Below are 23,941 nucleotides of genomic sequence, written 5' to 3'. Positions count from 1 at the left end.
ATGAACTGTTCTGATACATGTTTTGTCAGTTTACTCCAAATACTACCTGATATAATTGTGGATTAAATGAACCGAATGTTCATTGTTCCAAAAATAGATTATGTATGTCATGTGAGAATAGGCCTCAGGTTCCCTGCTTTATTAAACTTTTCTTTTGGCTGATAGTCAAATGCACTTTAATACAGTGGCGTAGCAAGAGATGTCTTTATAAATCTTCTTGCAATTAGTTTTAACTCAAAATGCCTTACTAGTTATAATAAGCACATTGTAATCTCCTCAAACTCTTTATGCTGTTTGCTATAGATATGTAAAAATATTTGGAAGTAGCGGCTTAAGGCTGATTAGTTTAATTGAAGTGAACTTGTGTTTGAAACAGATAACATTTTCTTTCACTTGTGGAATGATGAGACGAGGATAAACCAGAGGAAGCAGAGTTCCTTTGTTATTTCTTTCAAAAGCTGGTCACATTTGAATTACAGTTGTTAGACTAATACATACTGTATTACTTTGAATTACTTTTCCTATCTGATGTTGTAAAAATTTGGAATAAATAATGTAATACTATTAAGCCTTCAAAAAGCCACATTGTCCTTCTATTATTTTTGTAATATGCAGAGCTTATTTAAATGCCCTAAAATGTCCAAATCTTTAGAGGAATTTGGTCTAGTTTTAGTTTATTTCTTTAGGATGTATACAGGTTTTCTTTTACCAAGTTAAAAATGTGATACATTGTTTCTTGGTTTAACAAATATTTTTTGTTTTATCCTACCACACAAAGCCTAACTCCATTGAACCATGGTTTAAACAAGTTATTCTTTGTAAATGCTGGTAATAATAGCAATAAAATAATATTCATAATGATTATTTTACAGATGAGTAAATTTACAGGAAAATCTTTGTTAGCTTAGCAAACAGATGGAAAAAGCTGGATCCAGTCCTGAGAAACTTCTCCCAGTTTCCCAGGACTGGATCTAGCTTTTTCCAGCACCCGATGCAGCCGACTGATAAGCAAATAGCTCAGCTAAGTGATTCACTTTGGATTTACTGTAAATTTGATCATTTCCGATTTTGGTCTGTATTTATGGCTGTATTTATCAAAATATGGATGTATTTTTGCTTTAAAATGGCCACCCCAAAACATGCAAAAAAACAAAAAAAAAACAAAGCAAAAACATTACGTGAACATATCCTAAATCTTTGATATTTTAAGATTATGTACAGCTCTGGATACCTAGGTGGCTACACACTAGTAAATAACTTACCTTGCTCCATCCAGGATCTTAAATTAATTTTAAAAAAATCTTTCTTTTGGATTTTGTGGTGGAACTGATGACATACAAAATGACAAATGACATATTTCATTAACCTTTGTCAGGCTGCATAATTTTACAACGTTAACAGGCTGCAGAGGTACAATTGTACCTTCACACACATAAATCCACTGTGGGAAGACTTTCTCCTTTACTTGGTTTCAGAAACTAAAGTTCATTCAGCTCCAAATATGCTGTTCTTCCCAGATACAGTATAATCATTATTTTGTTCATTTGCATATTTTACCCAGTATATACCAGTATAAATTTACCCAGTATATACCTTCGAAACCAGCTAAATATGGCATAAATATTTTCTGGGCTTGTGACTCGTCAAACGCCTACCCATTACAAGGTCAGCTCTACACTGGGAAACCAACTGATGGTCCTCGACAAGTAAACATTGGTGAATGAACAGTATTGGACCTAGTGAGCTTGTATAAAGGCTCTGGAAGAAATGTCACTACCGATAACTTCTTTACAACCATGGAACTAGCTAAGGTATTGAACTCCTGGAACATGACACTAGTTGGTACGGTGAGAAAAAACGAAATGCTCCTACCTAGCAACATGCAGCCTGCCAAAGAAAGGCCTGTAAACGGGACAAATTTTGCCTACAATCATGATGCAACAGTCTGTTCATATGTACCAAAGAAGAACAAATCAGTCATGCTTCTATCATCTATGCACATGACGGGAGAAGTTGAAGAGACACAAGCAGCCAAGCCAGAGATAATAAAATATTACAACAAAACAAAAGGCAGAGTTAATGTTATGGATAAAATGTTGGGAGAGTACAATGTGAAATGACGAACATTACGTTGGCCTCTGGCATTTTTCTACAATATGATTGACGTCACTGGGTTAGCTTCCTACATTGTCTACAGAGAACACAATCCAAGCTTCAGGACAAAGGATCAACGAAGAAAGTTCCGGAAAGATCTCGCAAATCAGTTGTGTATGCCTGCAATTGAAGATCATAGTGCAAAAGGAATGATGATAACAAACCATTTTCTTCGAGGTGCAGTAGAAATGGTGCTTGGAATTGTGGAAGCATCGCAAGCAGCAGCTGGCCCTCAAATACCTCATGGTAGTCGTGGACCCTTCCCTGTTGTTGGTAGTTGCTATGTCTGCCGAGACATGAGGCAAATACAACGTAAGACTAGAAAGTCTTGTGTGGTTTGTGTAAAACCCATTTGCGATGAACACTTGGTAGCAAAGACAACATGCATTACTTGCGAAGAAAATCAATAAAAAAAAGTTTCTTACATTTTCTTTTATAATGTAAATGAACAGGTTTTTTTTACTTCTTTATAATAATAAAATAGCATTATCATTAAAAAAAATATTATTCTTTTTCCTTGCAATATCTTCATTCAAAATATATGAGGGTACATTTGTACCTATGCAGCTTGTTATGGATGCAAAAATATCTCAACCCCTTATCTCAGAAGGGGGTGAAGATATTTTATTGAAATTTGGCAAATATATTCCGGACCAAAACTGCAGAGATGTCACAAAATTTCGGCCCTCTAAGCCTTTTCGAAAAAAAATTATTGTAATTTTAAAAAGGAATAGGTACAATTGTACTTAGTCAGCCGGACGAAGGTTAAAGGGGTACTCTGGCGAAAATCTCTTTTTTTTTTTCAAATCAACTGGTTTCAGAAAGTTATAGAGATTTGTCATTTGCTTCCATTTAAAAATCTCAAGTCTTCCTAAACTTATCAGCTGCTGTATGTCCTCCAGTAAGCAATGTTTTCTTTTCAGTCTGACACAATGCTCTCTGCTGCCACCTCTGTCTGAGACTGGAACTGAAGAAGGAGAATACATACCCACATAATGTATTATTATCTTATTATTATTAATATTATTATTATTATTAGTAGTAGTAGTAGTAGTAGTAGTAGTAGAATGCCCGACCGAGTACCGTACTTCATATCCAAGGTCATGTAGCTTTGAAACATGTTTTAATGAATGAAGAATATCAAAAGTAAGAGGATCATTTCATGTTTGTGGTACACAACAAGAATGTTAAATGATGTTGCTAGATATGTATTGGGTAGGGAGAGAAAAGTTTGACATGTCCCCTGGCAAATCCCAATCCCAAAATACATGTAAATAATAGCCTTGAATGACAGGGTTGTGCTCTTAGTCAGCTTAAAGCACTGTCAATACAATGTGAACTCAAAAATCTATACACTTTATGCATGAGAGGATCTTAAAGTTGGAGGCTGCAGTTGCACTATAGCACGCCTAAGATGTTCTCTTTTAATAATAATACCTGCTTTCAATCTTTAGAATTATTATGGCATGCTGTTTTCGTGAAATTGTACTATTACTTTATAATATAAATGCATTCCCTTTAAAATACTATTTTTTTTTTAAATTTGTTTTTATTTATTTCATCATATAAAAAAGAGAATGATACACTTTACAAAATGCACAGTTCATCCCATATTTGAATTTAAATATAACTTTGGATTTTAGTACCTGATCATTATGCACTATCCCTTTCAAATGAACAAAAAACATTTACCCAACACTAAAAACACTAAATAATTGCACTTCTTAAACCTATGACTTATAAGTGTATAGATAATTATATCTCAGAAACAGCTTTTCCTTACAATGTTCATTTAACACTTTAATGTTCTTTTTATTATGAAAGAAAGTGGTAGAAATGTATTTTACACATCTCAAAGACATTCACTGTAAAATATCTGGTAATAAAATACATAAAGGAATAATAAAGGTGGCCTGGTGCACAGACCTGAAACATGTCAAAGCCATGGAAATCAACCTGTCAGAAGAGGCACATACTTACAGTATATTATGGCTCTTCTCTTATTACTGGGCATTATTTATATGATATACAGACAGCTGAGGCCAATTTACCTTGCTTCACTGCGCATGTGCTGGATGCCACCAGAGTTGGCTTGTTATAACATATTCCTGACTATGGGGTTGTAATCAACTATACAAGCGTATACAGTGTGACGCCATACCTGTGACTCTTTTTCAATAATATGCTTGCACACATACTGTATTTAATCTCCATATTTTATGTAATGTTCCAAGAAAGAACAGGGACATATTTACAAATAGAATCCCAAATAACAGCGGTCCCTAACCTTTTATAGTTAATGATAAGGAGGCATTCATTCCTAAACGATGAAAAGTGTGCCTGTAAAAACAAACAAACAAAAAGCTTTCTACACATCCTAAGGACATGTCAAGTTTATTTTTTATCAGTTTGGTCTTAACTCTTTTTTTTTCTGTCTCTATAGAAGTGAGACTTTTCAATAACCGCTCATTATGAGACCTCCTCAGTCACATAACACAGTCGTTTTATTGATCACTCAAGGTCTAAACACAGTTATAATTTCTTATATGTCTCTATGACATATTAAAGGTTTTTTGTGTAGATAGTGCCCAAAAAATCTATAAAGTTGCAAACATAACTATTTAAATGGGAAATTTGTCACTGGTATTATAAAATCCAAATCGTCAAATTGGCTTTAAATGTCTGCAATATTGTCTAAATAATTGCCAGAGCATTTGGTCATAACATAGATTTCTTACGTTCAGCCACATAGAGGTGGGTTGCGAGCTTCTTGAGTGTTACGCATGGAATCACTTTATAGTATCAGTCTAAGTTATTGTTTTCAATAAATTCTTAACTAGCTCCATGTTTGTGTGCAGCCACAATATCTAATAGCAGCACTGGCTTTACCATTAAATAATAATGGATCATGCTGTACTGAGGAACATGGCATTTTAATCAGTGAAGTACTTGAGGGACACTGAGTGAAGGTCAAGAGCACTCTGAAGTCCCTTAGGGGAGAAAGCTGTGCATTTAAAGGTGAATGGTATGTAAGCTTAGTGGACAGCTGGCTATTCGACCCTCCTCTCCATCCAACAAGACCCTTTACATTAATAAAGAATTGATATTGCTGAATCAGAAATTGAGTGCTACTTTTAAAAGGGATATAGATTAGCCTTTTGCCACTAGTGGACTCTTTATGAAGCATTGATAATCAATAGTCTTTAATCATACTATCTGCTTGGTTGTGTAGTCATTTATGAGAACATAATTTTAGAACATGATTTATTTATGGACAGGCTTAGTTTTCAATGGAATTAGGCTTTAACCCCTTAACGCCCTGGTACGTCATGGTGCCATTAAGAGGGTACAGAGAGGGCTCACAACGCGAACCCTCTATGTACTACACTGCTCTCGGCTGCAGCTCATAGCTGGCTCAAACCAATCGCTACCGATAAAAAGTACAGATTAAAAATGATGTTTAAAATAGCTCCATAGACCAAAAAATAAAAGCGTTATAAGGATGGTAATAGAGCAATTCCTTTTTTTTTCTTTTTTTGAAAAGGTTTTAAGTTTTTAAAAGCAGTAAAATAAAATAAAGTTATAGTCAGTGAATATTTGCACCATTTAAAGAGGTTGTCCAGCGTAAATCTTTTTCTTTCAAATCAACTGGTGTTAGAAAGTTATATAGATTTGTAATTTAATTCTATTTAAAAATCTCAAGTCTTCCCATAGTTATCAGCCGCTGTATGTCATGCAGGAAACGTTGTTTTATTTTCAGTGCTCTCTGCTAACATCTCTGGCCGAGACAGGAACTTTCCAGAGCAGGAGAGGTTTTCTATGTAGGTTGTAGAGGAGAAATCTTTTTTTTTTTCTTTATGACCTGTTCTCTGTTTATAGTCTGTCTCTGGCTTTGGCTTTAAAAATCCATCAGATAAATCTGTCTGTGTAAACATAAACTATATGTCTAATAAACAAATGGGCCTGTATAAGTTAAAAAAGAGAAAACACATCTGCTTTTTCTTTTTAAAATAACATCCACTATTGCTGCATTCTAATTAATGGTAAGGCAATGGAATGAGGGACCAATGCACACAATGCACAGTCATTAAAATAATGACATGACAATTATTTGCGGACGTCATTTGCAAACAGTGGTTGTTATTTTTTAGTTGTTCACACACATTTTTTTTTCACTGCCCTTTCACCTTCTTTACTATTAAATTCAATAGACAGGCATAATTACAGACGTCCAAAACGCAAAATGACTGACGTTATTTAAAAAAATAAAAAACAGAAAGAAAAAAATCATGTAAACATAGCCTTTGTGTTCTAAGGCTGTATAAAAAGTCTGTTTCATTAGACTACTACTTCATTGTTTAGAAATCTTAATATAAATTTTCAGCATCCAGCATTAGTAGAGGATGGTTGCACAGAGCAAGATTACAATGAGACTCTAACTTTAGTAAGTTTGGCTTTATTATTATGATTATTAGATTGCTGTCACAGAACACATGAAGAAGACTCTGAGATCTATATTTTATATGTCACACTAAACAATACTTACTGAATAAACTGTGCATATACAGTATATTGTGTGGCACCCATATCCCTAAAAAGCACAACGATACTGAAAACATTTATATTTCTGCTGTACGATATATGCATAATACCCACATACATACATACATATTACACACACATAGCACACATGTAGATATACACTACATATACAAACACAAGTTACCTACATCACACACACATACACACACCATAGATACAGATTGGTTAGCAACATCATATATGCTACTTGTATCTGTGTGTTGTTGACCATTCCAAGCAAATCTTTTCCACTAGTTGTAAAAATAGGTATTTTTTTTAAATAAAGGTATATTACAAAATTATATACTTTTATAAAAGAAATGTATTTAAAAAAATGTTTCTCTGCCCTCCTTGAAATGATTGTCAATGTTTCAATATTAGAACAATTACCTTGCCCATATGACATATACCGTATTTCCATTCAGGTTTCAAAATCTGGTACTGCATTTACTGTTTAAGTAAATGTATCAGTAAAGCTACATTTGACCTCTTTAGAAACTTCTCCCATTCACTGTAGTACAAGAAATGTTATTTAACTTTATTTATATGCTGATTTTTCACATAGCATAGTTTTTTTTATGTATTTCCACTCTGCACTACCCAATAGGACAGAAATGCATTCAATACATTCACATTCAGTTAATCTGCAGAACCATTTTAAAGGAAGACATCAATTTAGATGACAAGTATAGCAAGGTATTTCACTTTGTATCTTCAAAGTAAGAACTTAGAAAAGAACTTTTGATTTGAGATCAAATTAAATAGAGAAAAACAGTCAGCAAGATGGAGCTCAGTATATTCACTTCATCATCTTTCTGCAGTCTTGTAAAGCTAAGCAGAAAAAAAAAATTAATAATTTGATTGAACCAGCTAATACATGTTTTCGTCAGCTCTGCATATTTCCTATACCTACAGTAACTGCTTCCAAAGTCAAGGACATCAAAAATGTCCAGTCAGCAGTTTTATCGTGGCCATAGACTCCACTAAATAGATCTGTGTTCAGAAATCAATCAGTCTTTAAATGATCAAATGTCATAGGGTGTAGTTCAAGAAGTAACTTAGACTATTTATATAAGGTTTTATTATCACATTCCACTGGATTATTCTGTGTGTATTTGAATGTTTGTTTTGAATATTAGATATCCAACAGTCTTAATTACTTGCATGATTTTATCTAGACAATAGACCCCTTAGAGATTCCTTTAAGTTGGACTTATTAAACTGATATACAGTATGACTTTGTATTATAGGGATATCACTATAATGAAATTGTACTGGTGTTATGGTCAGTATGGCAAAGGCAGTCTGACAAGACACGGACAGTGAGCCCTGAGCTGACCCCACCCACTGACCCTGCCTAATTGCCACGGACGGCCCTAAACGGCCCGGACAACCACGGAGTCGGTCCCTACACTAAATAGGTGCGACACACAGAGCACGGACAGACAAACAAAACACAATAAGAGGTGTCAGACAAACCAGGTCAGCAACAGTCGAGCGGCGAAGTACAAAAACAGCAAACAGGAGAATAGTCGAGGTCAGATGCAGAAGGTCCAGAATACAGAGATCAGAGGAACTAAACAGGGAGCTGAGCAGGCGAGTGAACTCTAATAGTCAGCAGGGAAGGGAGAAACTTGCTGCTTTTTATCTGGGATCAGAGACTAAGTCCAGCAGATGATTGGACCAGCCCTGATCCCAGCAGCAAGTTCAGCTGAGAAGATCAAGCAGAGCAGTAACCCCTGCACTGCCAGGAGTCTGCCAGGAAAAGCGGGTGTGGCTGTCAAATACAACATAATTCAGACAGAGTAAAAAAAACACAGACAAACTCAGCGCTTCCTCGACCGCCCAGCATGGACCGAGGAGCGCAAAGTCATATTCCTAACAACTGGCTTCAGTATATTTTTGCTTGGCCTACCCAGAAGCTTAGGAAACTTTGAGAAAGTTCGTAATGAATCTGGTTAAAATAACAATAACAAATAAAATAACAGAATAGACCAGGATACAAGGGATTATTACTACTATAATCCCTTGTATCCTGGTTTTCTGTGAATACCAAGATGTGTGACGTAACCCCTGTTAGGGTGAGACCTTAAGTTAGTCTCCTCAGATATATTTGGGTGCTGCCTAATCAAAAATGTAATGTGACAGCTGTCTGTGAGTATTAACCAAGACACATGAAAGAAACTTTAGTGTTCAAGCTGATCTACTTTATAAAGCTTCAAAAAATAAAATAGAACCCCGTTTAGCCGCAACAAAAAAAGTTAAAAAAAAAAAAAAGTAAAAAAAAAAAGTCCTATCACTGTCCCAGCCACATCCTCCCAGAAGACCATCAGGAAGTTGGCGCATTCTTGCCACTGTCACCTCCCCGGTGCTTTAGGGGGCCAATTCTGCACAAGTTCTGCCTCCACCAGCTTGCAACCATCCGCCACTTTGACTGCAGTCCAGCCTGCCCCGATGTCTTACCAACGATGTCAGGCCCGACACTCTCAGGCTGTCCTCCACTTGGTGAGCCTGGGTGAATGGAGCCACAGTGGGCAGGAGCTCCTCCAGACCATCAGGGAGGAGATAAATGAATGGCTGACCCCACGTCAACTAACGGTGGGAAGTGTTGTAACAGAAAATGGGAGGAACATTGTCTCTGCAGTGCAGCAGGGAGGGCTGCGTCATACACCTTGTATGGCACATGCCATAAACCTCATAGTGCACAGGTTTCTTCAAACATTTCCTGCCAATTGTTGATCCCTTTTGAGGACGCGTCTCTGTTTGTGAGCAGGCATGACTATGGGATCAACGACATCATCCCACTCGTCCGTGTTCTGGAAAGTGCGCTGAACAACATCCTCAGCGAGGATTCCCAGGCCACCACTCCAAGGCTGAACATCCTCCTTCTCTGTCAATTGTCTGTTCTCAAACATACTGGCCTGGGTGCAATCAGGTACTGCCTCCTCCTCCTCCTCCTCAAATAGTCTGTTCTCAACCATACTGGCCTGGGTGCAATCAAGTGGTGCCACCTCCTCCTCCCCTGTCAATTGTCTGTTCTCAACCCCACTGAGTCCAATACAGTACTATTACTGCTGCTAGTTCCACTGTCAAATGTCTATTTTCCACCCTACTGGGTCCAAGGAACTTTGTGTCCTATGTCCCGTGTAATCACTTACACCTTGGCTAATTTTTTTTTCACTATTTATGCACTTTGATTTTTTCCACTTTTTTCATTGTAATAGCAACTGCAACTAAACGAAACTATACCCCATTAGACTCCCACTATTGTAGCTGCAATTATTCAGCCATTATAGCAAGGTTCGTTTTAGGTTTGGTTCGTACGAATCTGAACTTCACAAAAGTTCGCCGTATCGAACCGAACCGAACTTTTCAAAAGTTCGCTCATCCCTAGCTTAGGAGTTCCAATATTTAAAATGTAGTATTGTCTCTAGCTCCCTGATTCCTCCCTTTGTTCAGAGACAACACATTTTCATCTGCTGTCTGTAGGGGCTTGGCTGGATTTTGCCTCTGAGCTCTAGTCCTGCCCCTGGGTGATGATATCGCCTCTGCCCAACCCCTGCAGCCTGTATCATTGTCTGCCTGATAAATATATGTAATGGCCCAGAACGGTATTTATTGTCAGGCGTCTGGAAATGTATTGTTGCTATTGGCAACCCTAGACTGTCTGTATTAGGGCCTATGTATTTGCTGCTCTTCCTTAGCTCTCTTGTAGTGGTATTGTTTTCTGCTATTTATTTATTCAATGTGTTGGTATGTATTAATTGCTAATAATACAAGTGTTGAGCTTGATCAGTGCTCCTCCCCTGCAACCTATCACACTCTAGTGATTGGCCAGGGGAAAGCTAGCTCCTCCCACCTTTTTACCCAGAAGGGCTGTGCGGTCTCCTCAGTGACAGTTGGTAGTCTGGCATTGCCAGAGTCACATCTAACCTCCCTGCATCACCTCAAAAATCCTGTCAGACTTCATCTTCAACCCCCTAACCTGTTTCCAGTCAGCCATAAGGACTAATACGTGTCTTCAAAGTCTCAGCAGGACATCCTCTGTATTTATTAGTGCCTGCTGTTGGATTGGTGAAGTGATTGAGGGTCTCCCATTCACCGTCCACATCTTCCTGGCTTCCAAGTCAGTGTGTCCATGCATCTTCCTCCTACATGATAGTGAGCGTCGACAGCGTCAAGTCTCTTCAGTAACTTCAAGTACCTATTCACATGTACCTTATAAAGGCGGAAAGCTATAAAGTCTCTGGAACAGGTCTGTCTCTTTGAAAATCCTATTTATCCACCAAGTCTAAGCTATATTAACCAAGGTAACCCTCCCCCTGAAGAAAAGGACTCTGATCAAACCAACAGTTTGCCATCATCGGATGCCCCTGTATTGGATTGTATATAGTTATCCTTCAAGTAAAGTCTTGATATACTTTCACCGTTATTGTGTGAAGACTTTTATAAAAAATTATATGTCCCTGCGTGTATGCTAAAGAAGACAAGGGCCCCCAGCACCCTCGGACCCCACCGTGACAGGAAGGTTTCAGAAGGTGAGCCCTAAGGTTGCACTACACCACCCAGCAACACAATACCCTCAGCATATTACAATAATACCACCAAAGGGACATTGTAATTTTTCATGGTGTCACGCATAGGACACTATATATACATATACTGTAAGTGTATATATATATATATATATATATATGTTTGTTTACAACATGCTGCAATATCTTGAGAAGTGTCACAGGAAGAGGAGCGGACAGGGAATTATACCTCAGCTTTTGCAAACTTGCTGTGCTGCAGCAGCTGTGGGTGGAGAATAACCAGGAGTACTGTATGAGGGAGGAATAGGCCTGTGATGTAAAGCTGAGGGAAAGCAAAGCTTTCTGGGAATTGTAGTACTGAACAGGGACATGGGAGGAAAGAGGATTGAAAACACATAAACAAATGGATTTTTTGTGCTATCAAAACTGGGGAGGACAGGTAAGCAATGCTATATGCTTCTGTAGCATTGGTATTTTTTTTACCTGTAGTCCGAATACCCAGTGTTATATGTGGCATTTTGGATTAAGTTATGTGTTAAGACTAGAGATGAGCATGTTTAAGACTCTTGTGGGTCATGATTAAGACTCATCTCTTTGAAGACCTTTTTAGGACGAGACATTTAGAAAACGTTTTGCTTGGCAGAACTAATTGATGGACTATCCTCAGGATAGTGGAGTGTAACCTTGCCAATCAACTGTATGTCAAAGCTGATGCACCCACATATACAGACAACAGAGCTGGAAACCGACAGCTCCTATTGACTTCAGTGGGAGCTAAGTTGTCACAACCCAGTATGACTACAACACTATGTATGGGGCTGCCTGCTTCCTGTGTGTTCTCTGTGTATATGAGGGTGTTGTGGCTCTGTAAGTTAAAAAGTGCTGGAAACCCCTTTTAACAGAGGGAAAAGGGAATGAATAATATAGATGTTAGTATCTATTTTTGCTAGTTTAATAGGCATTGTGATTAGAGATGAGCGAACCGGGTTCGAGTTCGAGTCGATCCGAACCCGAACGTTCGGTATTTGATTAGCTGGGGCTGCTGAACTTGAATAAAGCTCTAAGGTTGTCTGGAAAACATGGATACAGCCAATGACTATACCCATGTTTTCCACATAGCCTTAGGGCTTTATCCAACTTCAGCAGCCACCGCTAATTTGGATCGACTCGGATTTGGATCGAATCGAGCATGCTCGAGGTTCGCTCATCTCTAATTATGATGTCTGTTATGTAGTAATACATCTTTTCCTGTTTTATGCATTAAAAACCCTTGGGTTTTATGTATTATGTAATTGTATATACAATCATGTGATGTATTTACAGACCTAACTAGGCTCTGCCTAAGGACCATTTTGTTGGAAGCCTAAAAGCAAGTTGTAGATGGATATCTTTTAAATGTTCCTGGTAATAAGGCTATGTTTTATAGGCAAATCTTATTTGCACACTGAGTACACTTAGGCCTTGCACTTGAATTGCTTCTGATAAGAGGCAAGCAGATCATGGTTTTTACATGTGTGTGTATTGTATTGTCCGCCTGGAGCTTTAATGAAGATTTGATTTCCTTGACTAGATTTCTTCTTCCTTGATGTGTTTCTCATCTATATATTATTATTTAAATAAATAAATATCCACCCAAAACTAAGAAATAACCCACTATACAACAATATTAGGTTATAACAGAACAGCAAAAGTTTGGTAATTTTTTTTTCCTGTTACCCACAGATATTTTCCAGTTCAATGATGGTGGCTGTCATTATGTATTGTGGTCATTAAGGGTTAATTAGCTTCTCAGAAACTGATGGCCAACTATCAATGTGCCAACCTGTTCAATGAATGAAAGTTATCTTCATACAGGGAGGGAACTGCTCAAGAACTGATCACCACAGGCTGTCATTTTTACAACTGAGTTGGGGAAACCGCAGAGCTGCAGAGTGACAGCATGGGCTGCGGGGAGCCAGCTGGTGCATGGGCCCAGTCACAATGGCGACCATTGTGACCCTCATCCCTACACCACTGGTATCTATATCATAAAAATCAAAATCTGTCTGTCTGTCTGTCTGTCCTACTGTCTGTCTGTCCTCTATAGACTTCCAAACGCTTGAACCGTTTGACCCCAAATTTGGCACACAGATACATTGGGTGCCCGGGAAGGTTATTGCGAAGGTCCCGTCCCCGCCAGATGTACAGGAGGGGAGGGGGAGGGGAAAGAGAGGCGCCCCATAGAGATGAATGGGAAAATCTCCTCACTGCAAACACAGGTGATATAATTAACTGCAGCAGACACGGCAGTTGGAGCCTTAGCAACCAATAGGATTACTGCTTTCATTTTTACAGGGAGCAATGGTTGCTAGGGAAGCTGCCTCACAACATCCACAGTAATAACTGGTAGACCCCCTACTCCATCTATACAGTACATGTATATACAGGACCCCCTACTCCATCTATACAGTACAGGTATACACAGGACCCCCTACTCCATCCATACAGTACATGTATATACAGGACCCCCTACTCCATCCATACAGTACATGTATACAGGACCCCCTACTCCATCTATACAGTACATGTATACAGGATCCCCTACTCCATCTATACAGTACATGTATATACAGGACGCTCTACTCCATCTATACAGTACATGTATATACAGGACCCCCTACTCCATCTATACAGTACATGTATATACAGGGCCCCCTACTCCATCTATTCAGTACATGTATATACAGGACCCCCTACTCCATCTATACAGTACATGTATATACAGGACCCCCCACTCCATCTATACAGTACATGTATACAGGACCCCCTGCTCCATCTATACAGTACATGTATATATAGGGCCCCCTACTCCATCTATACAGTACATGTATACAGGACCCCCTACTCCATCTATACAGTACATGTATACAGGACCCCCTACTCCATCTATACAGTACATGTATATACAGGACCCTCTACTCCATCTATACAGTACATGTATATACAGGACCCCCTACTCCATCTATACAGTACATGTATATACAGGACCCTCTACTCCATCTATACAGTACATGTATATACAGGACCCCCTACTCCATCTTTACAGTACATGTATATACAGGGCCCCCTACTCCATCTATACAGTACATATATATATACAGGGCCCCCTACTCAATCTATACAGTACATATATATACAGGCCCCCCTACTCCATCTATACAGTACATGTATATACAGGCCCCCCTACTCCATCTATACAGTACATGTATATACAGGACCCCCTACTCCATCTATACAGTACATGTATAAAGGACCCCCTACTCCATCTATACAGTACATGTATATACAGGACCCTCTACTCCATCTATACAGTATATGTATACAGGACCCCCTACTCCATCTATACAGTACATATATATACAGGACCCCCTACTCCATCTATACAGTACATGTATACAGGACCCCCTACTCTATCTATACAGTACATGTATATACAGGACCCCCTACTCCATCCATACAGTACATGTATATACAGGACCCCCTACTCCATCCATACAGTACATGTATATACAGGGCCCCCTACTCCATCTCTACAGTACATGTATATACAGGGCCCCCTACTCCATCTATACAGTACATGTATATACAGGACCCCCTACTCCATCTATACAGTACATGTATATACAGGGCCCCCTACTGCATCTGTACAGTACATTTATATACAGGGCACAACAGGTATACCAAACTGTGACTGGGTAACACTGCTACACCAAACCTGACCAATACCGCCATACTGTGCTGGATAACACTGTCATACCAGACCTGACCAATACCGCCATACTGTGACTGGATAACACTGCCAGACCTGACCAATACCGCCATACTGTGACTGGATAACACCTCCATACCAGACCTGACCAATACCGCCATACTGTGACTGGATAACACCTCCATACCAGACCTGACCAATACCGCCATACTGTGACTGGATAACACTGCCACACCAGACCTGACCAATACCGCCATAATGTGACTGGATAACACTGCCACACCAGACCTGACCAATACCGCCATACTGTGACTGGATAACACTGCCACACCAGACCTGACCAATACCGCCATACTGTGACTGGATAACACTGTCATATAAGACCTGACCAATACCGCCATACTGTGAATGGATAACACCGCCACACCAGACCTGACCAATACCGCCATAGTGTGACTGGATAACACTGCCATACCAGACCGGACCAATACCGCCATACTGTGCTGGATAACACTGTCATACCAGACCTGACCAATACCGCCATACTGTGACTGAATAACACTGCCATACCAGACCTGACCAATACCGGCAAACTGTGACTGGGTAACACCGCCACACCAGTCCTGACCAATACCACCATACTTTGACTGGATAACACCATCATATCAGACCTGACCAATACTGCCATACTGTGACTGGATAACACCGCTATACCAGACCTGACCAATACCACCATACCTTGACTGGATAACACCGCCACACCAGACCTGACCAATACCGCCATACTGTGACTGGATAACACCACCATACCAGACATGACCAATACCGACACACTGTGACTGAATAACACTGCCATATGGGTAAATACAACCCTGCAGGTATACAGGACACTACAGGTATACAGGACCCCAAAACTATACACTACAAGTGCACGGGACCTCCACAAAACTATATACTACAGGTATACAGGACCCCAAACTTTACACTACAGGTATACAGGACCCCAAAACTATATACTACAGGTATACAGGACCTCCACCAACTATATACTTCAGGTATACAGGACCTCCACCAACTATATACTACAGGTATACAGGACCCCAAACTATACACTACAGGTATACAGGACCCCAAAACTATACACTACAGGTATACAGGAACTCCACCAACTATATACTACAGGTATATAGGACCCCAAACTATACACTACAGGTATACAGGACCTCAAAACCATACACTACAGGTACCAACTGTACACTGCAGGTATACAGGACCTCCCTCAACTATACACTATAGGTATACAGCCCCCCCAACTATGCACAACAGATATGCGAGACCTCTAAAAACTATACATTGTGGGTATACAGAGCCCCTCCAACTATGCACTACAGGTATACACTAATTCCACTGATTAACTCAGATGAAACTATACCTTTAGCTTGGCCTCCTGGGCACCTTAGAACAAATCTAATTAACACACTGACACTTTATACCCGGGCAGCGCCGGGTACATTTTCTAGTCTATATCATAAAAATCAAAGTCTGTCTGTCTGTCTGTCCTTCTGTCTGTCTGTCTGTCCTCTATAGACTTCCAAACGCCTGAACCGTTTGACCCCAAATTTGGCACACAGATACATTGGGTGCCCAGGAAGGTTATTGCGAAGGTCCCGTCCCCGCCAGATGTACAGGAGGGGAGGGGGAGGGGAAAGAGCGGCGCCTCATAGAGATGAATGGGAAAATCTCCTCACTGCAAACACAGGTGATATAATTAGCTGCAGCAGACACGGCAGTTGGAGCCTTAGCAACCAATAGGATTACTGCTTTCATTTTCACAGGGAGCAATGGTTGCTAGGGAAGCTGCCTCACAACATCCACAGTAATAACTGGTAGACCCCCTACTCCATCTATACAGTACATGTATATACAGGACCCCCTACTCCATCTATACAGTACATGTATATACAGGACCCCCTACTCCATCTATACAGTACATATATATATATATATATATATATATATATATATATATATACAGGGCCCCCTACTCCATCTATACAGTACATGTATATACAGGACCCCCTACTCCATCTATACAGTAAATGTATATACAGGACCCCCTACTACATCTATACAGTACATGTATATACAGGACCCCCTACTCCATCTATACAGTACATGTATATACAGGACCCCCTACTCCATCTATACAGTACATATATATATATACAGGGCCCCCTACTCCATCTATACAGTACATGTATACAGGGCCCCCTACTCCATCTATACAGTACATATATACAGGACCCCCTACTCCATCTATACAGTACATGTATATACAGGGCCCCCTACTCCATCTATACAGTACATATATATACAGGGCCCCCTACTCCATCTATACAGTACATGTATACAGGGCCCCCTACTCCATCTATACAGTACATATATATAGGACCCCCTACTCCATCTATACAGTACATGTATATACAGGGCCCAGTACTCCATCTATACAGTACATGTCTATACAGGACCCCCTACTCCATCCATACAGTACATGTATATACAGGACCCCCTACTCCAACTACACATTACATGTATATACAGGGCCCCCTACTCCATCCATACAGTACATTTATTTACAGGACCCCATACTCCATCCATACAGTACATGTATATACAGGGCACAACAGGTATACCAAACTGTGACTGGGTAACACTGCTACACCAGACCTGACCAATACCGCCATACTGTGCTGGATAACACTGTCATATCAGACCTGACCAATACCGCCATACTGTGACTGGATAACACTGCCAGACCTGACCAATACCGCCATACTGTGACTGGATAACACTGCCAGACCTGACCAATACCGCCATACTGTGACTGGATAACACCTCCATACAAGACCTGACCAATACCGCCATACTGTGACTGGATAACACCTCCATACCAGACCTGACCAATACCCCATACTGTGACTGGGTAAAACCGCCACAGCAGACCTGACCAATACCGCCATACTGTGACTGGGTAACACCGCCACACCAGACCTGACCAATACCGCCATACTGTGACTGGATAACACTGCCACACCAGACCTGACCAATACCGCCATACTGTGACTGGATAACACTGCCACACCAGACCTGACCAATACCGCCATACTGTAACTGGATAACACTGTCATACCAGACCTGACCAATACCGCCATACTGTGACTGGATAACACTGTCATCTAAGACCTGACCAATACCGCAATACTGTGAATGGATAACACCGCCACACCAGACCTGACCAATACCGCTATACTGTGCTGGATAACACTGTCATACCAGACCGGACCAATACCGCCATACTGTGACTGGTTAACACTGCCAGACCTGACCAATACCGCCATACTGTGACTGGATAACACCTCCATACCAGACCTGACCAATACCGCCATACTGTGACTGGATAACACCTCCATACCAGACCTGACCAATACCACCATACTGTGACTGGATAACACTGCCACACCAGACCTGACCAATACCGCCATACTGTGACTGGATAACACTGCCACACCAGACCTGACCAATACCGCCATACTGTAACTGGATAACACTGTCATACCAGACCTGACCAATACCGCCATACTGTGACTGGATAACACTGTCATCTAAGACCTGACCAATACCGCAATACTGTGAATGGATAACACCGCCACACCAGACCTGACCAATACCGCTATACTGTGCTGGATAACACTGTCATACCAGACCGGACCAATACCGCCATACTGTGACTGGTTAACACTGCCAGACCTGACCAATACCGCCATACTGTGACTGGATAACACCTCCATACCAGACCTGACCAATACCGCCATACTGTGACTGGATAACACCTCCATACCAGACCTGACCAATACCGCCATACTGTGACTGGGTAACACCGCCACACCAGACCTGACCAATACCACCATACTGTGACTGGATAACACTGCCAGACCTGACCAATACCGCCATACTGTGACTGGATAACACTGCCAGACCTGACCAATACCGCCATACTGTGACTGGATAACACCTCCATACAAGACCTGACCAATACCGCCATACTGTGACTGGATAACACCTCCATACCAGACCTGACCAATACCCCATACTGTGACTGGGTAAAACCGCCACAGCAGACCTGACCAATACCGCCATACTGTGACTGGGTAACACCGCCACACCAGACCTGACCAATACCGCCATACTGTGACTGGATAACACTGCCACACCAGACCTGACCAATACCGCCATACTGTGACTGGATAACACTGCCACACCAGACCTGACCAATACCGCCATACTGTAACTGGATAACACTGTCATACCAGACCTGACCAATACTGCCATACTGTGACTGGATAACACTGTCATCTAAGACCTGACCAATACCGCCATACTGTGAATGGATAACACCGCCACACCAGACCTGACCAATACCGCTATACTGTGCTGGATAACACTGTCATACCAGACCGGACCAATACCGCCATACTGTGACTGGTTAACACTGCCAGACCTGACCAATACCGCCATACTGTGACTGGATAACACCTCCATACCAGACCTGACCAATACCGCCATACTGTGACTGGATAACACCTCCATACCAGACCTGACCAATACCGCCATACTGTGACTGGGTAACACCGCCACACCAGACCTGACCAATACCACCATACTGTGACTGGATAACACTGCAACACCAGACCTGACCAATACCGCCATACTGTGACTGGATAACACTGCCACACTAGACCTGACCAATACCGCCATACTGTGAATGGATAACACCGCCACACCAAACCTGACCAATACCGCTATACTGTGCTGGATAACACTGTCATACCAGACCTGACCAATACCGCCATACTGTGAATGGATAACACTGCCAGACCTGACCAATACCGCCATACTGTGCTGGATAACACGGTCATACCAGACCGGACCAATACCGCCATACTGTGACTGGATAACACTGCCATACCAGACCTGACCAATACCGGCAAACTGTGACTGGGTAACACCGCCACACCAGTCCTTACCAATACCACCATACTGTGACTGGATAACACCATCATATCAGACCTGACCAATACCACCATACCGTGACTGGATAACACCGCCACACCAGACCTGACCAATACCGCCATAGTGTGACTGGATAACACCTCCATACCAGACATGACCAATACCGACACACTGTGACTGAATAACACTGCCATACAGGTAAATACAACCCTGCAGGTATACAGGACACTACAGGTATACAGGACCCCAAAAACTATACACTACAAGTGCATAGGACCTCCACAAAACTATATACTACAGGTATACAGGACCCCAAAACTATATACTACAGGTATACAGGACCTCCACCAACTATATACTACAGGTATACAGGACCCCAAACTATACACTACAGGTATACAGGACCCCAAAACTATACACTACAGGTATACAGGAACTCCACCAACTATATACTACAGGTATATAGGACCCCAAACTATACACTACAGGTATACAGGACCTCAAAACCATACACTACAGGTATACAGGACCTACACCAACTCTATAATACAGGTATACAGCACCTTCACCAACTCTATACTACAAGTATACAGGACCCCAAATATACTACTGGTATACAGGAACTCCACCAGCTATATACTACAGGTATATAGGACCCCAAACTATACACTACAGGTATACAGGACCTCCACCAACTCTATACTATAGTTATCCAGGACCCTCAAACTATTTACTACAGGTATACAGGACCCCCGAACTATATACTACAGGTATACAAGACCTCCACCAATTATACACTACAGGTATCCAGGACCCTCAAACTATAAACTACAGGTATACAAGACCTCCACCAACTATACATTACAGGTATACAGCACCAACTATATACTACAGGTATACAGGACCCCCGAACTATACAGTACAAGTATACAGGACCTTCACCAACTGTACACTGCAGGTATACAGGACCTCCCTCAACTATACACTATAGGTATACAGCCCCCCCAACTATGCACTACAGATATGCGAGACCCCTAAAAACTATACATTGTGGGTATACAGAACCCCTCCAACTATGCACTACAGGTATACACTAATTCCACTGATTAACTCAGATGAAACAATACCTTTAGCTTGGCCTCCTGGGCACCTTAGAACAAATCTAATTAACACACTGACACTTTATACCCGGGCAGCGCCGGGTACATTTTCTAGTATTATTATATCATTTAATGTGCAAGTTTGTCTTTAGACAAGTTGGGGCCAAAATCAATATTATATAAAAAATATACTACATTGGAGTATATTTTTATTATTTATTTTCCTATCTGTGTATTTGCCACTGTTTTCCTGAATCCTACATAGTGGATCCTGTGTACAGATGTACAGATGCAGTGGGCCAGGGCACAGCAACCCGGGAGGGGGGGGGGGGATGTTGGGACCAGGATGGAGCACCTGGATACACTGGTTTGGCACCAGTGTATCTTGAGAAAACACTGTAGAAAACCCTGTAGTTGAGTTGCGAAAGACCTTAGTCAGCTGAGAAAGACTTATAGTTGTGTAGCAAGGTTAGGCTGGGATATTGACGTCTATGGAATTGGGGGCTATTAAGACACAGAGGTTCAGCTGGGGCTGTTAGAGAAAACTCCTGAATTTACGGGAAAGGATATACGCTTAGGCTTCCATCACATTTGGTACCTCAGTTACTTGTAGAATCCTTCAGGGGTAGCAAAAGAAGAGGAACAGTCCCTCAGCATGAATAGGTTAGTCCCATCCTCCACGGCAGTCGCTCCACACGGTGGTCTAGCCGGACATAGCTAGGATCTAGTAGTCAGAATAACAGCAGTCCTGCACAAGGCTTTTTGCGGCAGGACACGGTCAAAAGCAAATTCTCAGCAGGCTGTGTGAAGATACTCTTTCATACACTTGACAAAAATAGACAGCTCACAGAACCCATTAGTCCCATGCCACTATATATATAGGGCTAGCAGGAGGGGATCTAATTGGCCAATAGACATAAGATAATGCTCTGTGATAGGTGAATACTCCTGAGGTAGCTAGCTCAGGGATTGGTTAGTAGAAATCAGACGACAGCAGTAGGAAATACACAATAAATAATAGAGACATCTGTTAACCCTTATACACTTTTAGCTATCAGCCGTGCAATAGACCAGTGATATCTAGTGGCGGGAGTTGCACACCGTAGAGTTCAGTCTCACAATTTAAACACACATATGGTACCAAATTTTGTTTAGAAAAGACAGTGGACCCACTCTGGGACACTACACAGACAGCTATCTCTGTCAGTAAAAGCTATCCATAGGCTCACTAGCACACATACTGTATTTTCTAGTGATTGATCCTGCAGCTGCATCCTGCATCCTGCATACCTAATCCATGGTCCATGGTGCCTCTTCTTCTTAACTTCTCCCCGGGTCCGCGCACTTCAGCTTCACAGCGGCTTGTCTCTGCTGACAGGCCGCTCGGCCAATCACTGGCTGCGGCGGTTCCGGCCTGTGATTGGCCGAGGGGCCTGTCAGCTGACACAGGCCGCTGAGAAGCCGGAGCGCACGGGACCCGGTAAGAAGCTCTGAGGAAGAGGAACCCTGGACCATGGATTAGGTATGTATTCTTCTTTGCTAATCGTCAGTCGCGCACCACTATTACACATAGCGGTGCACGTCGTCACCCGACGATTATAGGTCTGAACTTATATCAACGATCAGCTGATGACAACGATCATCGGCTGATCGTTGTCTTTAGTACACGGTACGGTAATCGGTCAAATCGGGCCGATTCGGCCGATTATCGTTCCGTGTAATAGTACCCTTAGGACACTTCTGGTGCGGGGTGGAGGGGGGAAAAGATAGGGAAGGGAGGCAGATAGGTGATTGAAGCATATTACAAAGTTATATAACTTTGTAATGTGCTTCAATTACTGGAAAAAAGTTTTTCATGGCACTTGTCCTTTAACAAAAGACTGTGGCCATTTATACACCTAAAATATAATATTTTGTGCATGTATTCCAGTATATTTACTGTAGTTTGGTTTATGTGGAGTAAAGGTCCATCCCATATTCAAAAGTAATTTCTTTGTTTCGTTTTTGTTTTTCTAGGACTGTTTTGTTCAGCCTGACCTCTGTCGTCGTGCTTGTCATTACTACTGACTGGATAAGCTGGGACAAGCTAAATCGTGGATTCTTACCTAGTGATGAGGTCTCAAGAGCTTTCTTGGCTTCATTTATCTTGGTGTTTGACCTTCTTATTGTTATGCAGGTATGTTATCATCGGGAAATAACTATAACTTGTGAATAGATATGCAAAAAACATATAATCTTCAGCAAATAATATTAGGTGCCATTAGGGGAATATAGATCTATCTATCTATCTATCTATCATCTATCTATCTATCTATCTATCTATCTATCTATCTATCTATCTATCTATCCATCTATCTATCTCCTATCTATCTATCTATCTATCTATCTATCTCCTATCTATCTATCTATCTATCTATCTATCTATCTATCTATCTATCTCTCTCCTATCTATCTATCTATCTATCTATCTATCTATCTATCTATCTATCTATCTATCCATCTATCTATCTCCTTACCAATTTCCCCAGAAGAAAAGAGAATTTTTCTTTTATTTAATGTGAGTATTCCTTTATATAATTGTGGATGAATGAAGTATGTTCCATTAGTCAGCCATCTAGACTACCTAATGAATAATTATTTCAAGTACCCTGTTTATGCGGCAGCACTTGAATATGTTATGTCATTGTTTTGCAATATGTGCTTTTATGGAGAGCAGTATAGCAACTATTTTCCAGGAAAATTTATGTCATAAG

The 23,941-nt window shown here is 40.9% G+C and overlaps 1 protein-coding gene across 2 annotated transcripts in view; it reads left to right on the top strand.

Moving 5' to 3' along the window:
- TMEM117 (transmembrane protein 117) overlaps positions 1-23,941 on the top strand; it is a 195,296-nt gene that overhangs the window by 152,567 nt on the left and 18,788 nt on the right. For both annotated transcript variants that reach the window (XM_069955998.1, XM_069956002.1), the window contains exon 6: positions 23,205-23,364. In XM_069955998.1, coding sequence (XP_069812099.1) covers positions 23,205-23,364 — 160 coding nt within the window. The remainder of the gene's footprint in view (positions 1-23,204; positions 23,365-23,941) is intronic.

The sequence above is a fragment of the Dendropsophus ebraccatus genome, chromosome 1 (assembly GCF_027789765.1).
Source record: "Dendropsophus ebraccatus isolate aDenEbr1 chromosome 1, aDenEbr1.pat, whole genome shotgun sequence".
NCBI lineage: Eukaryota > Metazoa > Chordata > Amphibia > Anura > Hylidae > Dendropsophus > Dendropsophus ebraccatus.
Note: the sequence above shows the minus strand (reverse complement) of the source record. Positions and strands in the feature narration are given on the sequence as shown.